The 22,908-nt window shown below is 53.5% G+C and overlaps 2 protein-coding genes and 1 long non-coding RNA gene across 4 annotated transcripts; all 3 read right to left on the reverse strand.

The window, feature by feature from the left end:
- Positions 1 to 207: 207 nt before the first annotated feature.
- On the reverse strand, positions 208 to 7,678 carry LOC116461655 (uncharacterized). Its single transcript, XR_004246160.1, has 3 exons — positions 7,595 to 7,678; positions 4,741 to 4,837; positions 208 to 473 (listed from the first exon to the last, which is right to left on the reverse strand). It is a non-coding gene; the product is annotated as an uncharacterized LOC116461655 (long non-coding RNA).
- Positions 7,679 to 12,341: 4,663 nt separating this feature from the next.
- Positions 12,342 to 12,623, reverse strand: SMIM41 (small integral membrane protein 41). The gene has a single exon (XM_032143443.2). The coding sequence runs from the start codon at positions 12,621 to 12,623 to the stop codon at positions 12,342 to 12,344; it is 282 nt and encodes a 93-aa protein (XP_031999334.1).
- Positions 12,624 to 14,913: 2,290 nt separating this feature from the next.
- ATG101 (autophagy related 101) lies at positions 14,914 to 22,407 on the reverse strand. 2 transcript variants are annotated; one of them, XM_032143445.2, is made up of 4 exons: positions 22,381 to 22,407; positions 21,893 to 22,031; positions 18,476 to 18,803; positions 14,914 to 15,612 (listed from the first exon to the last, which is right to left on the reverse strand). In XM_032143445.2, the coding sequence occupies exons 3-4, from the start codon at positions 18,725 to 18,727 to the stop codon at positions 15,208 to 15,210; spliced, it is 657 nt and encodes a 218-aa protein (XP_031999336.1). In that variant the 5' UTR covers positions 18,728 to 18,803; positions 21,893 to 22,031; positions 22,381 to 22,407; the 3' UTR covers positions 14,914 to 15,207. The 2 variants fall into 2 exon arrangements, with proteins under 2 accessions (XP_031999336.1, XP_031999335.1); XM_032143444.2 differs by having other exon boundaries at positions 22,143 to 22,407.
- Between the last annotated feature and the right edge of the window lie 501 nt (positions 22,408 to 22,908).

The following is a 22,908-nucleotide window of genomic DNA, read 5'->3' on the forward strand; positions in this document are numbered from 1 at the left end:
TGTTTATCTTTGCTTAACACAAAATCAAGTTTTAACCACCCTTTTTTCAAGTAACACCCATAAAAGTCCCTTGTCGCTAGAGGACCTTGGAACCCACTGAAAGAAACACCGTCTTGGTCTCTGGGGGAGGAGAACTGGGACATAACTCCCTGCTTTCTGACAAATGGTTTTGAAATATTCATTTCTCTCAAATGACAAAGGATGAAATATTGTTTCTACTTTTAATTCATTTCCCCTACAATTCTTGTAACATTTGGTTTGTAATAAAGACATTTTAAACAAAAAGATACGTTCAAAATTGGGAACCAGCAGGCAGCAAAAGGTTCCATTCACCAGCCACCTGTGCCTTTGAAGTGGTTGAGTCTGCTCCCAATGTTTTCATAGCCTTTGGAGCGCCCTCCCAGGTACAAGAGCATGTTGTTCAAATTTTCAACCAATTACGTGGCCGTGTCCCTCTCCACCCTGCCTGCACACTGGGAGAAAATGCAAATCCATGAGGAGTGGTATTTAAAGAATTGACAGCCTTGAAAACATTTTGGAATTATTTGATTTCCTCAAAAAACTTCATTATTGCTAAATCCAAAAGACGAGCCTGACAATATCTGTAAGTCTACCAACTGTCCTCTTTAAACTTTGCTGTTAACACTTCCCTAAATCTTCTGTTCACGCCAGCAGCATATTATATGACCAACTCCAATGTGCCTCCATTAGATTCTGGGACATTTCTGGGAGTTCATAATTTTTGTTTGAGAAAGTTAAGGAGCTATCATACATTTGCAGTTCCCCCCCTCCTCCCCACTCTATGATCAAAGGAAAAACTTAAGGGGCAGTGCCACTTGTTCAATAACATATTTCTCCGTGGTCCTCCATGTGCAGTGCAAAACAGCAGAAATCCCCATCCTAACGGAGTTGGCATTTGAGCAGATGGCTCGGGCAGGGAAGTTCTCAGCGAATATAGTGGCTCTTATCATGCAAACCGGTCCAAGAAGCAGACACATCCACCTTGAGCCAGATTTATCTGCAAGGAATGGGTTCAAAGCCATGAAAAGAGGAGAGTTCACACAGACTCAACTTCAACAAAGAGTAGCTCTCATAGGGGTGAATGGGTTTAGGTTGCTCAAGAAGAAAGAGATTCCAAAGATGGAGCTTGAGATGAAGCCCCCAGGAGCTCCCCCCGCAGAAAGAGCAGAGGCTCAGGCTGAGGACAGCTCCCTGAATGGCCACCTGAAACCTGAAACCCGTGATGGGAACGCAGAGGGGACCGTGGAGCAAAAACACCAGGGAACTCTATATGGTGGAAAGGAGATAGCCAGATGTGGTGGTGCACGCCTGTAGTCCCAGCTACTGGGGAGGCTGAGATAGGAGGATCACTTGAGCCCAGGAATTTGAGACTAGAATGAGCCATGATTGTGCCACTGCACTCCAGCCTGGCAAAAGAGTGATACCCTGTTTTCATAAGAAAAAAATAAAATAAATAAAAACAAGAAAGGAGAGAGTTGGTTAAGCTTCATCACCTTTGTGGGTTTGGAACCCTTACTTGATCCTTCACTAAAGTACTTCTTGGGAGTCCAGTGAGGTTCAGTGTGTATTGGGAGGATGGTGAGGACGGCAGCCAGGCATGGGACCTGTATTCAAGAAGAGGCTGCCCCACTCTCTGGCCATCTATGGATTTCCAGCCAACAAGCATTTCCAGCCATCTATGGATTTCCAATAACTGAGAACTCATGAGACCGGCTGCCCGGTCTTTCCTCTCTGCCAGAGCATGAAGAGGCCTCCGTCATTTCAGGTTGACTGATGCTCTGGTTTGAGGTGAGCACACTCTTCAGTGGCTTCCTGAGAAAATGTGCAAGACAAGTCCATTTTCTGGCTCTCCATGGAAGACCCACTTCACCTGCAGCCTCTCTGTGTTCTCATCGGTGCTCCCTTGCTCACTCACTGCAGCTCCCTGGGCCTCCCCACGGTTCCCCGACCACAGCAGGCGCACTCCTTCCTCTGGGTCTCAGCATTTGTTCTGTGGCCTGACGTGCCTTCCCCCCGCCCCCTCCCCACTCTCTCTATTGCCCATTCTCATTCAAGTCTTCGCTCAAATAACTTTCTTGGCCAGGCGCAGTGGCTCACACCTGTAATCCCAACACTTTGGGAGGCCGAGGCAGGTGGGTCACTTGAGTTCAGGAGTTCGAGACCAGCCTGACTCAGCCTGACCAACATGGTGAAACTCCGTCTCTACCAAAAATATAAAAAATTAGCCAGGTGTGGTGGTCGCGCGCCTGTAATCCCAGCTACTCAGGAGGCTGAGGAAGGAGAATCGCTTGAACCCGGGAGGTGGAGGTTGTAGTGAGCCAAGATCACACCATCACACTCCAGCCTTGGCAACAGAGCAATTCTCTGTCTCAAAAATAAACACCTTCTTGGTGACACTTTCCCTGATGATTCCATTTAAAATTTCAGCCTTTCCCCTTCTCTCTCCATGCACCCTCCCTGCTTTGCTTTGCTCCATAGGTTGAACTGTGTCCCCCTCAAAAAAGACGTGCTAAAGTTCTAACCCTGAGTACTTCAGGATGTGACCTTATTTGGAAGTAGGATCATTGCAGATGTAATTAGTTAAATGAAGACGAGGTCTTACTGGACTGGGGTGGGCCCCCAAATCCAAAAGGACTGGTGTCTTCATAAGAAATTTGGAGACAGAGACACGGGAAGAACACCATGTGATGGGACAGAGCTGGGCTGTGCAGCTGCAAGCCAAGGGACACCAGATATTGCCGGCCACCACCACCAGTCACCACCGGAAGCAAGGTGGAGGCAAGGACGGATTCTCCTGCAGGTTTTTGTTTTTTGAAGGCGAGGGTCTTGCTCTGTTGCCCAGGTTGGAGTGCTGGCACAATCATGGCTCACTGCAGCCTCAACCTTCAAGGTTCAAGTGAGTCTCTTGTCTCAGCCTCCAGAGTAGCTGGCATGCACCACCATGCCTGGCTAATTTTTTAATATTTTTGTAAAGATGGGGGAGGTGGGTCTCACTATGTTGCCCAGGCTGGTCTTCAACTCCTGGACTCAAGTGATCCTCCTACCTCAACCTCCCAAAGTGCTGGGATTGTGGGTGTGAGCCACCCCACCCGACCCCCCTACAGGTTTCAGAGGGAGCATGGCCCTGCCAGCACCTGGATTTCCTACTTCTGGCCTCCAGAACTATCAGAGAATAAATGTCTGCTGTTTCAAGCCACCCAGCTTGTGGTATTTGTTATGGAAGCCTCAGGAGCTAATACACCATCTGACAGGCTCTGTTTTTAAATTGTGTACTTATCATCTGTCTCACCTCACAAGAAAGCAGGCAGCACAGGGGCAGGGAATTCCACCAGTTTTGTTCCCTTGGTGCCTGGAGCAGTGCCTGGCACACAGTACAAGCTTTACAAGTAGTGGCGGCTGGATGAATGAGGGGTGAATGGTTGGAGCCTAGCACTCTCCACGGCCACGGAAGACTCGGTGCCTGGCAGAGGAGTGGGCACAGCATCCTCAAAGGCCCAGAAGACTGGAGATGGTGGAGCACGTGAGAGACAGTAGTGAGAGATACAGGAGCAGGGAATCAAGAGGGCAGCAGTCTGGGGGGGCCACAGGAAGATGCCATCCTATGCGCAGTGGACACCACATTGAGGAAGTATGAAACAGGGACCAGACAGTATGGCCAGACAGAACGCTCCTCTGCTAAAGACAACTCTGACAACAGTGTGGAGGATGGGTGGGCTGAGAAGCCCCAAGGGACACAGGGACCAGGTGCAAGGCGAGGTGGCGGCCGGGGACATGAAACGAAGCTTTCCATCAGGCAGAAGGGACCATATTTGGTGACTCACTGGCTGTGGAGGGGAATCGGGGACAGCTGCTGGGGTGGAGAAACCATCCTCTAAGACGCAGAACCTGCCAGGGAGACGGCTCCCGAGGGAAGAACCTGGCTGTGGGTATGCTCTGGCACCTTCCACAGTCCTTCCCCATCCGCACTAGCTTCTTGGTGTCCCTTCAGACACACCAGGCTCATTGCCACCCCAGGAGCTTCCCACCCCTCTGGCAGGAACACTGTGCCCCAGATATTCCCTGGCTGGAGTCACCTCACAGGTCAGGTCTCAGCTCAAGTGTCACCTCCTTGGAGAGGATCTCCCTGGCCACCTTCACGAAAGTCCCCCACAGGTCTCCATCCCGTCACCCTGCTGTCTTTCCATTGCAGCACAATCACTCTTTGCAGGCACCTCATGCATTTGCTTACAGGTACACTGAAGGGCCCTTCCCACCAGCAAGTGCACAGGCTCTGTGGGACAGCGACCTCTCTGTCTCATGTACCACACGTTCTCCAGTGCCTGGGACAGTAGCTGCTCAATAAATCTCTGTAGAATGGGTGGGCAGATTAACATGGCATTCAGGGGCCAGGTTAGGCTGGGGCTGCTGATTTCAGGGCCATGGGCCGAGAGATGGCGATTTGCATCCGGGGAAGGGCAGGGAGCCCATGGAAAGATCTAAGAGAGAGCCCAGAGGAACTTGGTGTTGGGACAGGAAAGAGGAAACCCTGGTACAAGACTCTCAAGGAGAGATGGGAGATGCCCTAAGGGCAGGCCTAGGAGCTGAGGGAGCCTGGATTCAACCCGGCAGGCGCTCCAGAGCCCCAGTGCCCAGACACTAAGGTGCCCTTCATCTCTGAGTGTTACCAAGTGGGTATGATCACTATCTCATTTTCCTAAGGATGGAGAGGATTTAACTCACACAGCAAGTGGCAGACTCAGGGGGAAGCCCCAGCAGTGTTCTTCTGGAGTCCACAGTCTCACCCTTTCCTGTTGATGGCACCGAGCTTCTTCGGGAACTGCCATAGGAGCAGGAGGAGATCTGTGAGAAGGGGTCAGCCACAGCAGATGTGGCCAGGAGAGCAGCCTCTGGAGCAACCACCCAGGGGATCTGACGACCTGGCCGTCTGCTCAGCTGGGTGGAGGCCAGGCTGGAGGCCAGGCTGAAGAGGATGGAGACATAAACAGGAGGCAAGGAAGTGGGGACGGCAAGCGTGGGTAACTCTTTGGAGAAGTTTGGCTGTAAAGACAAGTGAGACATAGGATAGTAACCGGAGGCGGCAGTGGGTGCAAAGAGCGCTATTTTAAGGTGGCAGAAACCGGAGTATGCTTGGACGTGACAGCCAGCAGAGGAGCAACTGAAGAATCGAGTTAAGGAGGAAGTGGGGCGGCTCAGCACCGGGGTGGAGGGACTGCAGAGGCGGAGGCCCGGCCCTCCTCTGGCCACTTATTTTCCATGGGAAGTAGGAGGAGGAGAGGACACCTGAGCAGAGTTGGGAGGTGGGAGGGTCAGGTTTGAAAGAGCAGAGAAGGCTTGCAGTAATGCAGCAGGAGAGAGAGCTGGCTGCAGCGAGGGCCAGGCAGTGGGACCCCGTGACCATCCTCAGTGCCATCAGTCTACTCAAGGGTGTGATGTTCTTAGGGGGCACCCAGCAGCCTGGGTAAAAGTTCAAAGGACAGAGAGTTGAAGTCATCCAGGGATGAGGTTTCACCGGGATGGTTCTGTGGATGGAGTGAAGTTAGGACATGGGCAAGACAGTGACTGAGGTAATGAGCCAGGCAATCTACACTGGAAGTGGGGCAGCCAGGAACAGGCTGAGGGTCAGGGAGGAAGCAGAGGTAAAAGAGGTCAAGGGACCAGAGTGACAATGTCGGAGTGAGCAGATTGAAAGAGTAGAAGGCATGGCCATAAAGCACAGCCTCTCAAGGAGGGATCCCAGAGGGGCCGCAGCTCTGAGCCGGGGCAGGTGGACACCCAGAGGAGCCGTGGGTGGGGGCGTGCAGCTGCAGCCTCAGCCTCGTGGCAGGACTCACAGAAGCCTCATGGAAGTCAGCTGTGGCTGGGAAGGGCAGACCAGCAGCTGTGGAGCAGGATGAGGATCCTTTTTGCGTGTTTGTTTTATTTTTTTTATTGTCTTTTTATGCCTAGGTGAGACATGTGCCTGGGAAGGCATTCATACAGCATGAAGGAGTATATTCTAGTAAGTCTGTTCTTCACCCTGCAGTGGGCTCACAGACCAGAGGCAACCACACCACCACCTTCCTCTGTGTGGAGCTTTTTTTGGAGCCTGAGGGGTAGTGGTGGGAGCAGCTCAGATGGGCAGAAGCCTTCCCCACTTCTTCCTTCCAAGGTCCCAGGCTGCAGGTCCCCTCTCAGCACCCCAGAACTGCTCAGGGTATGGAGGCTCCCAGCCAACCCCTCAGTTTCCCAAATCCTCTCTTCCTCAACTGCCAAAAGAGCCCACTCCTCAGGCTCCCTCCCCCATCCCTGAGCGCTCCTTGTCTGCCCCTGCCTTTAAGTGGTGGTCCAACAGGGCTGCATCCTGCATCCCCTGCCTTCTCGCCTCATTCTGATGCATTCCTGCAGCTTTACTTTCCACCTCCAGCAGCATCAGGGCTCAGAACTCTCTCTCCTGAACTCCAGTCCTATATACTCATTGTCCACCTGACAGCTCGCCTCCAACTCAAGGAGCCACAGCTGAGCTCATCAGCTGCCCGTCTGCCCATGGCCCCATCAGCAGGGGACATGAGTTATCTCATGGCCACCCAGCACCTGTTCACCCCAGGACTGAACAGGTGCAGATTTGGTGCACAGACAGCCCTCTGCTTTGGACCCTGTGGTCTGTGGTGTTCCCTCCACCTCTACCCCAAACCAAGTACAGCATGTCACCAAAATCCAGAACATTCCATACTCTCAGCGTAGTACTGTTTCAGGGTTAGCACAGAGTCAAACAGGCCCAATAGCAGCAAACCCCAGGGTTTGGCCCGAGTGACATGGGAGAAGACCTCCCTCTTCCCTGATAGGTTTGAACCTGAGAGGCTTAAAGCCAACGTCCTGCCTCACGTGGAGGCCGGGAACGCACACCATCAACACTCACGGTGCATTTTCTTGGCATGAGGTATGTGCCAAGTACCCTACATGTGCGGATCTCACTTCATCCTAATAAAACATGGCACGAGCTAGGCCCCATTTTTCCCCACCCTAAAGAGGAGGGAATTGAGCCACAGAGAGGTTCAGGGCCTTATCAGGCCATGCAGCCAATAACTACGGTGCCAGAATTCGAATCCAGACCACGTGATTCCAGAGTCCTTGCTCTCAACCACCAGGCTCTACTGCCAGAAGCCGACACAGGCAAGCAGAGCTACAAGAGGAGGGGAAACTGAGGCCTGCTCCCACCATGGAGCCCTGAATCACGCTGGGCCTGCGGCCAGAACCACCCCTAGACTTTTCAGTTACATGGGACAATGCGCTCCCTTCTGCCTGAGCCAAATATAGTTTGGGTTTTCTATAAATTCAGACCAAAAAAGTTCTAACTAATAACACATCCTCTCAGTGGGTGGCACCACCGCACACACAGTATTCAGGCTGGAAACCAGAACATCGTCCTCCCCTCCTCCCTCTCCCTCATCCCTCACATCCAGTGACCAAAGCTGGTGTCCCAGCCCTGGCGCTCTTCTTACCCCTGGTCCAGGCGACTATCATTTTTGTTGGGTTTTGACAACAGCCTCCTTGCCTCCTCTCTACTTCCAGCCTGCTATCCCCACCACAGACTTACCCCCAAGTTCTTTAAGATCCAGATCTTAACATGTCACTTCCCGCATGAAACCTTCCAGACACCTTGCTGCTCCTGGGGTTAGCTCCAACTCCTGCCCAGACTGGCCCTACCCACCACCCTGGTCACACCTCCCTCACCCGCCCTGCCCCAGCCCCCCTGCTTCCGAAGCTCACTGCTTCACACCTCCAAATCTCTGCCTGAAATGCTCTTGCCCTCTTCTTGCCAGGTAAATGCCCAGTGGTGATGCCACTTCCTCTGTGAGTTGTGCTTTGCTAATCCCAGCAGAGCTCTCACTCTCTGCTCTCGGCTCTTTCACTCTGGGCTCTTTTCATTGTCTACTTTAACTTCAGTTTTGTGAGCACCACTCTCTACTAGAATGTGAGCTCTTCAGAGGCAGGCGCTCTGTCTTGTTTTTTTTTGTGTGTTTTTTGTTTTGTTTTGTTTTGGTTTTTGTGGTTGATGTTGTTGTTGTTTTGAGATGGAGTCTTGCTTTGTCACCCAGGCTGGAGTGTAGTGGCACGATCTCGGCTCACTGCAACCTCCGCCTCCTGGATTCAAGCAATTCTCCCCATTATAGGCATGCACCACCACACCCAGCTAATTTTTGTATTTTTAGTAGAGACAGAGTTTCACCATGTTGGCCAGGCTGGTCTCAAACTCCTGACCTCGTGATCCACCTGCCTTGGCCTCCCGAAGTGCTGGCATTACAGGCATGAGCCACTGCACCCAGCCCTGCCTTGTTTATCTCCTCAGCCCCACGTCCCAGAGTATGCCTGGCACAGAGCGGTCACTCAGTAAATACTCATGGAAAAGAGAATAAAATGAGTGTTCCCAGGAATAGAGGGCTGGTTCTGTACCTCTTCTCTCCTCTCCTCCTCTCTTCTTTCCTGTCTTCTTCTCTTCTCTCCTCTCCTCTTCTCTTCTCCTCTCTAGGAATGGTCAGGTTCAGGGAAAATAATGATGCCACAGGATGATTACTATGCAGAAAGACTTTTTTCAAAAAATAAGCATGTTACCTATTTGATCAATGACAAACCTATGATATTGTCACCTACATTTTATAAACTAGGAGACTGAGGTTTAGGAAGGTTTTGCAATCTAGAATTCCATGCACATGCTCACGATACCCACTCTCATCTCAAAGCTGAGGCTCAGGCTGGACTCTGATGAGACAGACCCCAACAGTGACTGGTTGAATGAAGCGGTGCTCTTACCCACACTGGCCACAGGGGGGCAGCCGAGTGCTGGCGTGAGGGTGGCTTTCTGCGCCACTTCACACCTACCCTCGGAAGATGTGGATCTGAGGGTGCAAGGGGAAAAGCCACCACTGAGGAGAGGCCAGGGGACAGGGGCTAGAGTTGCTATATCTGCTAGAAACAGGTAAAACTGGAGAGGAGTCGGGGAACAAACCACTAATTCCTAGAGTCAAGGGCTGGAGACATAGATCGTAGACCTGAAGCTTGCATCACCAGCATATTTAATAACAGGCCACAGAAAGCGATGCAGCATTCCTGGATTGCAGGGGTGCCGCAGGCCTGCAAATGGGAGGCACTGACTTGCAGCAGGGGCCGGTCACTGTCAGATCATTGCTGCCTCACACGAGACAGGACAGGCGCTGCACTCATGTCTTCAGAGGCCAGAAGGCAGGGGGCACAGCCAGCACCTGCTGCACCAGGCATCCAGGATGTGTGGCCACTTCAGTGCCCAGGACATGCAGCAGGCCTCAAATGGGCTGGGAGTGCAGGTCTCCCAGGTCCAGGCCCACACTGAGCACTTCCGGAGGTCCAGTGGAGGAGTTCAGAGGCAGCAGCTGGGTGCAAGGATCCCAGGTTGAGGTCTCACCACAAGCCAGGTATCTCCCAGTCTGTCATCTGCAGCAAGAATGGGCTGAAGGTGGCAGGGGATCCCCAGAGCGGCAGCAGGAGAGCAGGCTCTCTGGTTGGCAGATGATGTGGGGCTCAGGAATCTGTAGAGAGAGCCACCACCATCTTTGCTGGAGAGGGAGCTGCACTATGTGGAGACTGAGGAATGGACTCCATAAACCTCTCACAGGCTTTCCCAGCTTAGGGAAAATCTCAGGGGCTGGAGGAAGGTTAGGGCAAGTTCTGAACCCATCAGCCACCCCAGCCCTTCCCCTATGGACGGTGCAGGCTAAGTGAGCTGGCTAGGAGTTCGGGTGCCTGGCTTCTCTCCCTGGCACTCAGACCTGCACCCATCCCCCACATCTCACTCCCAGCTGGAGCCTGATGGGGTAACAGCAGCACCCACTTCCCAGTTTTCCACATTCTTTCCTGCCCACTCAGCCTGACAGCCTTGACCAGGGTCAGAGTTCCACAGCAAACATCTCAGTCCCTTCCCACAGGAACACCGAGGTCCCTGGCACACCCCACGCCCTGCCCTCCAAGCACTGGACTCAGGAACAGCAACGGGAGGAAGCTGGATGAAGAAAGCCTTTGCCCCCACCTCTACACCCCCGCCCCAGCCCTGTCCTGGGTGTGAGCAGACACCATGATGCTGGGGGCACAGCCCTTCCTGGCACCAAATCACTCTACACCCTCACACCACAGGAACTTGAGCCCAAAGGCCAAACGGAAAGTCATCAGCCTTCGGCCCTGATCCCTCGGCTCTGACCGCTTGGATTTTTTTCCACGGATGTTTATTCCAGCTGACCCTCTAAGCCCAACCCCCCTCAGGTTCAGGCCAGGAAAGCTGAGCCCAGCTGGCTGAGGAGCTGCTGCCGGCATCTGGAAGACTGCTCCCCACAGCAAGAAGGTAGGCAGGGCCCCGGGGAAGCAGGATGGGAAGGAGGCAGTGACACAGGGGTTTGGGGGTCCATCCCTGATTCGCAAATGTATGAAAAGAGGCCGCGTTTTGCACCAGCATCTCAAAGAGTGATGAGAAAGCAGGGAAGGTAAGAAGACGGCAAGAGGGGCTCCCAAGTGCCAGAAGGGGGCCTGAACTTGGAATCAGGGCCCAGGGTCTGCTTTCAGCTCTGTTATTCATGTGAGCATGTCACTTACTGTTCTCCCGCGTGTAAAAGGAAGGGGTTCCCAGTGATCTGGAGACCCTCTCTCCCAGCTGGGAAAGGCTAGGAGAGTATGGGGCCAGAGGGTGACAGGCAAGGCAGCTGGGTGAAACCGGGTACAATCAAGAGAGGAAGTTCCCACCCTCTCTCCCAGCAAAGGGAGGGGGGAACGTCCCCTGGGCCCAGCCCCCTGCCTGTGCCAGATGCAGTAACAGACACACCACGCACACCCCTCAGGGCCCTGAACAACCCTCCCTCCTAGGGGGTGGAGTGGGGGGGTGGGGGGCCCTGAGGTGAGAAGTCCCTGGCTCAGCAAGGCCAGTGTGGCGCCGCTGCCCAGGATTAGTGCCAAATCCTAGGCTGCTGGGCAGGGATCACACGTCGTCGTTAGCTTCGCAGCTGCTTAGCTGCACCTGCCCACATCCTCCTGCTGCCCCTCACAGACACCCAGCCTGACTCCTTTCTCAGTTGGAAACTGGGACCCTGCCCTACCCCAGATAAGCAGGGGAGGGGCTCCAGAATCGGGGGGGGGGGGCAAGAGAGGCCAAACACACCCCCCCCAAACAAACACTCCCACCCACAGAAACCCCCAGGGGCTCCTAGGTGCAAAGCTGAACAGAGGGAAGGAACAGAGAAGGCCTCTCCAGCCCCTGTGGCTCTGTCCCAGGCGGCTTTCGCCTGCAGTTACCTTGTCCTCGGGCCATCCAGGCCCTTCCCTCCAGATGGCTCCTGTCCTTGGAGAGACAGAGCAAGACACCCAGAGCCCCCACAGCTGGAAATCCTCAGCCCCACTTCCTGGAGCAGTGCTTCTGAGGTCCCCCAGCTGCCGGGAACCCTGCCATCCACACCCCCCAACACACACCACACAAAGTTCGTTGCTCTGGGCTACACCTACTCCCCCACCCCTCACCACCTCCTCCCCACGACCTGAGCAGGGTCCAGGGAAGGGCCTTCCACACACCTCCCCATTCCCCAGGGCCACCCAGGCCCCTGGATCTGCCCTCAAACATGACCACACTCCCCTCCCTGTCTCAAGAGGGCAAGGAATCTCCCTCAAGCCCCCTCCCAGGGAAAAGGCTTCAGGAAGCTGAGGTCAAAGGCTGCCACTGTCTGCCTGTCTCCTCAGCCCCGTGGAGTGGGCAGTGCTGGGGCCCGCAGAGTTGGGCCTAGGACCTATAGGGGCTGGGGCAGATGCAGACCGTGGAGGTGAGGGTGGGGGCTAGGGAAGAAGCCCCCAAAGCACACTGTGGCCTCCAGACTCCCTCCTCTGTCATCCTCCTGCCTCCACAACCACCCCACAGTTAACACAGCAGCCTCTGTTCCTAGAAGAAGAACATAAGGCTGGAACACTTAAGATGGGAGGAGAGGGTCAGAGCTGCAGGAGACACAGTCCGGGGCGGGGCGGCCTCCTCCTGATCCCGCACACCTGGGTGGGCTGCAGCCCCACCGGCCGTGGACTTACAGAGCTGGGAACCCGAATCGCTGAAGAGCCCATTCTCCAAAGACAGGTGCCTTGCCGCGCCCCAAGAAGCCTCCTCAGTAAGGAAGCTACTGTAGCCCCCCGAACCCCCGCGCCCACACTCCCGCTACCCTCCCTCTCACCTGTGTGGGGCGAGCCGCTTCGGGTAAGGGGTCGGGACCGCAGCAGCCGTCGGGCATGCTCCGGACCGCTCGGAGTCAGGGGCCGCCTGGAGGCCGCGACCACTGAGCGCAGCCGGGCGCCTAGGAGTCGTCGTCGCCGTCCTCTCCGCTAGCACTGCCGGGCTCCGGCTCGTGGGACGCGCGCTGCTCGCGGGTCAGCAGCGCTGTCAGGCCCTGGGCGCGGAGGAGGAGGCCGCCGCCCAGGAACAGGACCCCGCAAAGCACCAGCAGGGACAGCACGCCGAGCACCGCCGCCTGCACCGCGCGCGGCCCCTCGGGGGGCTCCGGCGGCGACCCCGACTGGTTACAGCAGGAGCTCAGCCAGGCGGCCTGAGCCGCAGCGCCCGCCTGAGAGCCGTTCATGCTCCAGCGCCGGCTGCCCAGATGTGGCCGGATCGCCAGATGTGCTGGAGCCCCGACTGGCGGGCGGGCCGGCGGCTGCGTTGGGGAGGGAACCAAGGGGCGGACCCCAGGCGCCCTACGCCCCTACCCCTTGAGCAGAGCGCTCGGGCACTTCCTAGACAAAGAGCTCCAGCCGTTGTGGCTACGGCCCTTTCTCCATAGGCCCGGACTCCGGGCCTGCCGTATTTCTTCTCATCCCCAGGGCCCACAGGCACCCCCATGCGAGTCCAGTCAGCCAAAACCAGGAGCCCTGTCCCCAGGAGTCCCTCCCCTTCGCAAAGTGGGCCAAGAGGTACACCTGGGCAGAGCCCTGAGAAGATCCTCAGACCCCATCTCAGCTGCAGGCTGGGGTGCTGCCCCTCTGAGCAGGACACAAGACAGAGGTGATTGTCCCCATTCTTGGGCTTTTTGTCCCTAGACCAAAGTTCTATGCTGCTAGGTGGCCCAGGTGGCTGCTGAGCCAGCAGGCACACGGGCAGCCATAAGGGTAAGTCCCACCCTTCCTCGTCCATCATCCCCTTCAGAAGCCTCCTGGGGCTGGACAAGCAGGCCAATGCCTCCTGCACACTCCACAGCAGGGAGACATTCGGGTACAGCAGAGCAGAGCAGAGCATGGGGAATTCAAGGCCCACCCCCACTCCTTTTCTCAGGCCCCATAGGCCAAGGGGAGTCACATTTACAGACCAATGGGAGAGCACAGATTTGATCCACCAGGACTCCAGTCCCGACCCTGGATAAATCAGTCCCCCACTTCAGAAAATCGCAATGCCAGAAGGGAGGGGAATGTTACTGTCCCCCCTACTAGGGTAGCCCATTGCCAGCTAGGTGTCCCACAGCCAAGCCAGGGTGGGAGAGTGGAGCAGAGTCCAGCTGCAGAAAAGCAGAAAGACTGGAAAAGTGGACAGAGAAGCAAGACCCTCCTGCCAGGTCTACCAAAAAATTCTGTAGCAAGCCTTGAGTCCTCTTCTAAAAAATAAAGTCACTGCCAGCCAACCACCTGTACTAGTCCCCTCAGAAGTGATTAGAGTAGCTGATGGCTGTCTGGTAGGAAAACAGGAAGAGTCCCCAGACTGCAGCAGGTCAAGTCGGGGGTCACACGCTATCAAGGACTTTTTAGAAATTGGCCTTCTTCAACTATAAACCCCCCTCCTGAGTCCTCCAACTCTCTGATGCCCCAGAGATCAACAGTAGAAACATCATGTGGCCAAGGGTGACTCAGAATGGGAAAAGCGCATTCCAAGTGCAAACACTTCCTGGTCATCCCGACTACCTACCCTGCTCCAGGACCATGGACAAGACCCCCTACTCCCACCCCATTTCTCCCTCAGCATCCCTCCCTACACACAATTCATTTAGTCTGGTTAGAACTGGCCCAGAAGCAGCCAAAAAGTATTGTAAAACATGGACTGTATTGATGAGAGCATAGCACACAACGGGGGCTTGAGTACGCGGGTGTAGAAATGAATGTGAGTTACCGAGGCAATGGCAAGGGCCAGCCCAAGCTGGAAGAAGTGTCACCAGATGCCAGATAAGTCTCAAGCTGGCCAATGTGTCTCCAGACATGACCCACATCAAATGACCTTTCTGCTGCACATGGGGATCTGTGTGCCCTATGAAGACAGAGAAGGTACTCTCTGAGGCCATGGTGAAGCAAGACCAGACAACATAAAGGCCAGGGATGTCACAGCTTCCTTAGAAAAGGTGGAGATAACACGGGAACAGAAAACCAAATACATGTTCTCACTTATAAGTGGCAGCTACATGATGAGAACACATGGACACACAGTGGGGAACAACGCACACTGGGGCTTTTTGGAGGGTGGGAAGAGGGAGAGGATCAGAAAAATAACTAATGGGTACTAGGCTTAATACCTGAGTGATAAAATACACCTACAAAAGTTTACAAAAAAAAAAAAAGGAAAGTGAGTTTGGAAGTGTTGAAATAGGGAGTCAATTGGTGGGGGAAAAGGGAGGAGCAGCTCAGTCACATCCAAAAGCAACAGACCCTTACCCTACAATGCACCTTCCTTCATGAGATTGGCTATGGCCACATCTGGGTAACACCTGCTTTGTGTGAATATCCAGCCAAGTGCAAAATCTGTCAATTTTCATATACCTTTAATCCCATCCACCCACCCCCCTCACCTTGGAGCAATGCCCTCAACACACACCTGTGTCCTCACAGGAATGCCAGAAAGTGTTAACACGTCAGGGCAGACACAAGACAAGGGAAAGATGGCTCAGCTCAAACTCACGTTCTCAACTTTATGCCCCATCCCAGTGGTAGCTCTTCCGTACAGTGGATAAAGAAGGGGGACCCCACCAGGGCTATGGAGAGACAGTAGAGGCAGGACTGAACCGTCAGCAAAGATTAAAAGGATGACCAGAGGCTGGCAACCACAAAACCAAGAAGCCAGCGGGGGCTGCCCCTTCCAAGTCTCACCAACCACCCAGAGCAGGTTCCAGAGCCCAAAGGCCCAATAGTACAATCCCCAAAAGCCAAGGTCTGGGAGCCATCAAGGAGCTCCCAGGGAACCGGCCACGCTCAGAGGGCAAGGGTGTCTTTGATGAGCCTGCGCATGGTGGTGGTGACCGAGGTGCCCAGGGCATCAGTGATCTGAAAGGAGATCTTGTAGAGGTAGGGCTGCACGTCCCGCAAGCCTGTGTCAAACACGTTATCCACCTCCGACTGTGTGGGCATCTTGGGCAAGTACTCATGCCGATTCATCACCTCCACGATGTTGATGATCTTCTCGCAGAGTTTCTCGCCCACCTTCTCCCGGCAGATCTGCCGCTCCTGCTCCGTAGCCAGGGCTACCACATGCACCTTCACTGTCCACACTTCCCATGGGATGCACTCGTCTGAGAAAGGCCAGCGAGACTTCTTCTTCTGGTAGAACTCCAAGGACATCTGCCCCAGCCCATCACCACCAGAGTTGCGCAGCGCATCCTGGGAAGAAGGGAACAAATGAGCAAGCCTAGGCCTCTTGAGTTCCCACCTGTGAGGGTCTGCTTCCCACACCCCAGGGAATTATGCTCTCTTAGCTCTAGTCATCATCCAAGCATGGCAAGGAAACAAGACTGGGAGAGGGTAAACGATTTGGGTTTAGTGACATAGCCAACTGCCAGCCTGAAATTGTGTAGTTCAAGCAAACCAACAAAATCTGTCTCCAAGCCCAACTCCTCCAGCTTGGTGAAGAACTGACATTACAGGAGTAACTACTGGTCTGCAGACACGTATTCTGTGCTAGGAACTTAACACACACAATCCCACTGGCTCCTCCCAACAACCCCATGAGCTTTCACCAAGCCACGATGAAGCTTAGAGAAGTAAGGTAACTTGCAAGAGTCACATGCCTATGGATGGCTGGACCAGGGTTTGAATCTGGATTGTCTGATTTCTAAATCCTTGCTTTTCACCTTTACATTGCATTAAGGGCCTTCTCCTTCCACACCACCCCTTTAGCCCATATCCTTCAAAATCTTCTAATCACGTCATCAACATCTCCCTCTTCCCCTGTAAACTCTATTTGTCTTCTCCACTGCCAATTAAACATAATTCTTTCGATCTTTTTTAAAGAGACTGGGTCTTACTCTGTCACTCAGGCTGGAGGGCACTGGAGCAATCATGGCTCACTGCAGCCTCGGACTCCTGGGCTCAAGCGATCCTCGCACATTAGCCTCCTGAGTAGCGGATACTACAGGCACACTTGGCTAAGTTTTAATTTTTTTTATTTTGTTAGAGACGGGGTATTGTTACGTTATCCAGGCTGGTCTCGAACTCCTGGGCTCAAGCAATACTCCTGCCTCAGCCTCCCAAAGTGCTGGGATTACAGTCGCAAGCCACTGCGTCCAGTTCACAGTCTCTTTTATGAGCTAAGGAAGAGGGAACTGTAGAGCCCAGTGGTCCTTGCTCAAAAAGAGAGAAACCAAGCAACAGAATGGGGAAGGGAAGTTGAAGGACAGACCAGACCTGGAGCTTCTCCCTTTTCTCCCCTGAGAAGCAAACAGGACCATCCAGTCCAATGATTCTGCCCTTGCCACCCCATGGGTGTGAGTGGCCCCATACTCCTCTTCCTAGGGCAGCCAGGACCCTGAAGCTCCTTTCCATCTGAGTTAATACCAACCCAGAGAGTAAGGATGCCTGAAATCCTGAACCACACGCATCAGGGAAGAGGCTCTCCTTCACTGACAAACCAAGGTCAAGTAACCTTGAATGGCTAACGCATCTGTAATGTTTACTGTGTGCCAGGCTCTGTTCCAAACACTGGGCATATTTGACTTATTCAGTCCTTGCAGTGCACACACCCTTTGAGGTAAGCAGGATTATTACCGCTATTTTGAGTGGAGCCACTAGCCCAAGGTCACACACTTGCTGGGTGGTAGACCCCAGCTCCAAGGCCCATGCTCTTCACAACTGTGGTCCACCTGCCTCTCACGGACACCTGGAGGACACAGGGCTGAGTGCTGCTGCTGCTCTTAAGGGTGACTAGGAAACCACTTATGAACTTGCCCTTTCTGGGTTGGGTGGGACAATGAGGGACAGCTTTCACCCGACACTGGGCAACCCCTTCCAATGAGCACACAGTACCCAGCACAGTGAAGGGCTCTGCAAATATTTATGGAATGAAAGTCAGACACACAGCTCCCCTGTGTTCTAACCCCAGAGCAGATGCCTTTAGGCTCATGCCAGTAATTCAAGACCAGCCTTGAGTTCCAGACCAGCCTGGGCAACACAGTGACACCCCATCTCTACAAAACAAATTATTTTTTTTGGAGACAGGGTCTTGCTCTGTCACCCATGCTGGAGTATAGTAGCGTGATCATGGCTCACTGCAGTCTCAAATTCCTAAGCTCAAGCAATCCTCCTGCCTCAGCTGCTCAAGCGTCTGGGACTACAGGCATGTGCCACCACGCCCCACTAATTTTTGTATTTTTTGTAGAGATGGAGTTTCGCCATGTTTCCGGGGCTGGTCTTGAACTCCTGGGCTCAAGCAATCCGGCCATCTCAGCCTCCCAAAGTGCTGAGACAACAAGCGTGAGCCACCAGGCCTGACAAAAAAAATCTTCAAAAATTAGCCGGGCATGGTGGCGGTAGTGTACACCTGTGGTTCCAGCTGCTTGGAAGGCTGCAGTGGAAGGACTGCTCGAGCCCAGGAGTTCAAGACTTGGGTGACATAGTGAGATTGTGTCTCAAAAAAAAAAAAAAGGAGAAAAGAAAAATTATCTTTGCTACTTTAAAATTTAAAAGTACGCACTCAATGAAATGGTCAAACACTGTGACTCTGAACAAAGACCAGAGAAGAAGGCACACTACCACTCCCACCTCCTGAAGTGACCAATAGCGGCAGCCGGCCGTGTCCCTTCCACATCTTTCTCCTACCCAGGCGCATAATGCCACACCGCCAAAAGGGACACTCCTATCTTGGATGGCAGCCACGTGAACCAAGAAAGCCGCCCTCTGGGGGAGTTTCATGTGGGAAAGGAAAAGTGGAAGAGAAGCAGAGAGAGCTGTAGCCAGAGAGGTCAAGACCACAGAAGCAAGGATGGCCGCAGGGGACCTGGCCGCCAACACTGCTCAGCTTCCTGCTCTCCCTTTTCCCCCAGGCACATTTATGAATGTCTCCCTCCCCCACCACACACACAGACACACACACACGCTCTCCCCTGAAGAGGAGCTCTCAACACGCCTGTTTCTCAGAACCTGAAAGAACCCAATTCACATACTCAGGAAGAGAAGGCTGGTTCAAAAGCAAGCTGGGGTGGAGGAGCACTCGAGGCCCCCCCTGCCATCTGCTATGCCACACCCTTACCTTGAACTCCCCGACAACCTTGCGCAGGGCACGATCCAGTTCCTCAGAAGAGACACGCACGTAAGTGAAGTCGATGAAGTCACAGTCAACATCCTGGGTGCCCACGGTGCCAATGGAGTAGGTGCCCTCCTTCTTGTAGTGGAACTTGCCCGTGCTGCGGTGCAGGAGCACTGTGTGCAGCACAGCCAGCATGGCCTCCTCCACCTGCCGCCCCTCCACCGACACCTCCAGCACCTCCGAGCGACAGTTCATCCTGCACCCAGTAACCCACACCAAGGTGGGGAACTAGGATAAAGACAGGGGATCTTCACCCTACCCAAGGGCCACCCTGCAAGAGGAGCCCAGGTCAGAATGCTGACAAGAATAGTCCATATGTTATCTGTTCACTTCCTTCTAGGCTCAGCTCAGCCTCCGCCTCCACTGGCCCTTCTCTGCATTTTGGCAGCACACACTATCAAAGAATCATCAACTCTCAGGATCAGAAAGCTCAAGAGCTTCAAAGTGATCAGTCCAAATGACAGGCTGGGATTCCATTTTACAGCCTTCAATGTAGTTTACAGCAGATGCTCACTGTGCAACATTTGTCAGGTACTAGACATCAAAGGCAAGCACGGCCCCTGCCCTCAGGCTGACAGGATGAAGAAAAAGCAGACAACTAAACATTATCACCATGGAGACAGTACAAGGTGGGAGTAAGAAGTACAGAAAGATTGGAGTCTGATTTCCTGGGACCTTGAATGAACAGGTTAAGGCATTTGGACTCTGTCCTAAAAGCAGCGAAGAGTCAATGCATCACTGTGCCAAGATCAAATCTGCATCAGAAAAGTACCTCTAGGCCGGGTGTGGTGGCTCACATTAATCCCAGCAACTTGGGAGGCTCAAGCAAATCACTTGAGCTCAAAAGTTCAAGACCAGCCTGAGCAACATGATAAAACCCCATCTCTACCAAAAATACAAAAAATTAGCTGGGTCTGGTGGCAGGCGCCTGTAGTCCCAGTTACTTGAGGGGCTGAGGCAGGAGGATAACTTAAATGTGGGAGGCTGAGGCTGCCGTGAGCTGAGATCATGCCACTGTGCTCCAGCCTGAGTGACAAAGTGAGACCCTGTCTCAAAAAAAAAAAAAAATACAAAGTAATAAAATAAATTTTAAAAAAAAGACAAGTACCTCTGGCTAAAGGGCAAAGAATGGCTCTAAACTGTACTGGGGTCACAAACTGCTCTGAGAAGTGAATGAAGCCATGAAGGCTGGGCTTTAAAAACATGACTCTCACACACACATATACCAAATCTCACCTATTTCTAGGGACACCCACATCCACAGACTCCAGGGTAAAACCTTGTGGATTTAAGGCACAAAGTCTGGGCAGGGAAGTCAGTTAGAGACCACTACAGTAGACGTAGTTACAGAAGCAGCATAATCAGGTGTGGGGGGTTTTTCATGTCCTACAGTCCTGGGTTTGAATCCCACCTCATCTACATCTTGCTCTGTGACCTTAAGCAAATCACTCAACCTCTCTGAACTTATCTGTAAATGGGGACAGTAGTGAGAATTAAGGTAACACATGTAAAATACAGTAGACTAGTGGTTAACACCGATGACTTGAAGGCCAGACAACCCGGACTGGAACTCCAGCTCTGCCCCTTGCTCCATGCTCATGATCTTGGGCAAGCTGCTTAACACCTATCTGCCATATATACAAAAGAGATAATAACGGCTACCTTTAAAGGGTTGAGGGCTGAATGAGTTAGCATGTATAAAACACTTAAAGCAGTACCTGACAAATAGTAAACATCCACTAAGTATTAGCTGCTATAATTCATTATTACATTGTTATTGCCAAGAGATGATGCAAGGCTATACCACAGCAGTGGTAGAGAGAGTGGGAAGGAGAGAACAAGAGACTTGAGAACTAGAACATAGTAAATAACTAAATACATGCCCAGAGGAAGAGGGAACTTCAAGTTCCTTATAACTCAGAGTATTCAGCTTGCAAACCGCCCCTGACAGGAAATTCACTAGCTCTCACAACAACTAGTCAATGTTCAGGAAGTTCTATTCAGTTATTCCGATTTATTTATTTATTTTATTTATAAGATGGGGTCTCACTCCATCACCCAGGCTGCAGTACAGTGACACAATCTCTGCTCATTGCAACTTCTGCCTCCCAGGCTCCCATCCCAGCCTCGCAAGCAGCTGGGAAACAGGCGCACACCACCACACCTAGCTAATTTTTTTGTATTTTTGGTAAAGAAAGGGTTTTGCCATGTTACCCAGGCTGGTCTCGAACTCCTGAGCTCAAGAGATCCACCCGCCTCGGCCTTCCAAAGTGCTGGGATTACTGCACCCAGTCCAGTTATTCTTTCTGCTGAAGAATCTGTCTCTTAGTGCTTCAAACCACTTTTAGTTTTAGTTTTGGTACCCAAAACCACACAAAATAAGTCTCACCTCTTTTCCACAAGTGAGTTTTTATTTAGTGGCAGCTATTCCACCACCCCCTCACCCTTTCTACAGGCCGAAGGTCCCCAGTCCTCAAAAACATGCCTGTTCCACATCACGTCTTCTTATCTGCATGGAATCCTAGCAGCTCTCCTCTAAGTATATTTCACTCATCTGGTTGACAGATGGTGAATATAAAAAGTATACTTCAGTTTGTGTCTGCCCCTTTTAAACTGCTGCTCAGCACAGGATACAGGGCAACGGTCTGTGGACTGCACAGAGATCAGGCCAGCTCTGCCTCTCACCTGGCGATCAGCTCGCGTCTACCTGTACTATCAAGCACCATCACGTTTTGTTTTTGTCTCTACCACTAGGCAGACAATTCCTATATGCTGCTTATAGGGCAGAGACTATATTCCATTCATCACTATAATGGTAATTCCTATTACCTTGTACAAAACAACTGCTCAATTCAGCCCAACCCAGGAATTCCAGGTTCTTCCAGGGGTTGCTGGATTAGTTTCTCCTACATGCTTGGATCAAGAATGAGAAGGGCTCTCTTGCTGGTTTTGCCCTCCAGTTTTACTCCCTCCAGCAGTTTTCTTCCCATCTAGAGACTCCCGGCTCTGGTCCGGCTCCCTTTCTTCCACGACTTCTCCCTCTTGTGTCCCCCGAAATCGTCCATACAAGCCACACATCTCACTTGTGCCCCAAGCCTGGGCTCCTTCCTCATTCTACGTGCTATTTTAGGATCCACTCCTCCAAGAAGTCAGTCCTGACCAACCCCATTCTCCTTCCCACAGCAGCCACATTTGGTCTGTGAAAACCTTGTTGTCCCCTGCCCCACACAGTGAGCAGTGAGCAGCAGGGCCCACCAGAGTAGGGTCTGGAAAGTCTCGTCCCTCTTGTCCCCCCGAGTGGCAGAGGCTAACAGCTGCCTTCTCAAGCCTGGCTGGAGCACAGGGCGCGCCCATTCCCACCTTGAGTGCAGAGTCTGGAGCACGGATTCCTCAAGCTCGGCTCATGCCCTTCCTCCTCCTCCTCCTCCTCCTCACGCCCTGGTGCGACCTCCGCAAGTACGCGTCAACCTCCGCACGGCGCTGAGCCACAAGAGACCGGCTAAAAGCAAAACCAGAAAGCTTACTTGGCTCCATATCAAGAGACTCGGGACGGACGCAGGAAGGAATTCCCGCCCGGGTCCCGTACCCCCCGCCGCCACTACGCGCGAACCTCCACAGTCCACGTAACCAGGGAGGAACGGACTCCTCGGGTGTCTCGGGGGCGGCGCCCCGGGCCCGGGCTGGCTGGACTCGGAAGCTGGAGGAGCGCCCCCGTTCCGCCGTCCCGGGGGATGCCCACGCCGGCACAGGAGAGGGGGCACACGGTTAAAACAGCTCCCACCTCCCCCAACCCCCGTCCGCGACCAGCCTCTCAGACGCCACCACTCTCCCGGGAGGATCCAGACTACCTGGGTCGTAGGCTGAGCCGGGACCGGAAGCCGCACCGCCCCCCGCGCGCCGGGAAGCTCACCATATCCCGAAGCCCCGGAGGGGGCACCTGCCCAGTTCGCCGGGCCCCCGCACGCATGTAGCCGCCCACATCATCACGTAGTCACAGGAGCACATACAGATAGTCAAACGTTGCTCTCTGATCTGGGGGCTGCTCCTTTCGTGGTTATGTCTCGGATTTTAAGAGTTGATGGTGATGAGGATCCCCCTCATATGGACGAGTCCATTCAGCCCACCACCGAGAACGCTGTGGTGTTTCGGCCGGGACAACCGACTTCCGCCATAGAGACTGGTGGGAAGGAGAAGCCCTATGGGCTCTCGGCCGCCTCCCTAGGCCGAGCTGAGTCATCGGCGGCGAGCCCGGCCGGGGGACGCTGACGCGGTGCCCAACTCAGTCCGGACTGAGAGGCCTGGAAGGAGCACTGATCTCCACAAGATGAGGGGCGTACCCCGTAGAGAGAGGTCCTGAAGATGAGCCCACACCGCTG

The sequence above is a fragment of the Hylobates moloch genome, unplaced genomic scaffold (assembly GCF_009828535.3).
Source record: "Hylobates moloch isolate HMO894 unplaced genomic scaffold, HMol_V3 SCAFFOLD_22, whole genome shotgun sequence".
NCBI lineage: Eukaryota > Metazoa > Chordata > Mammalia > Primates > Hylobatidae > Hylobates > Hylobates moloch.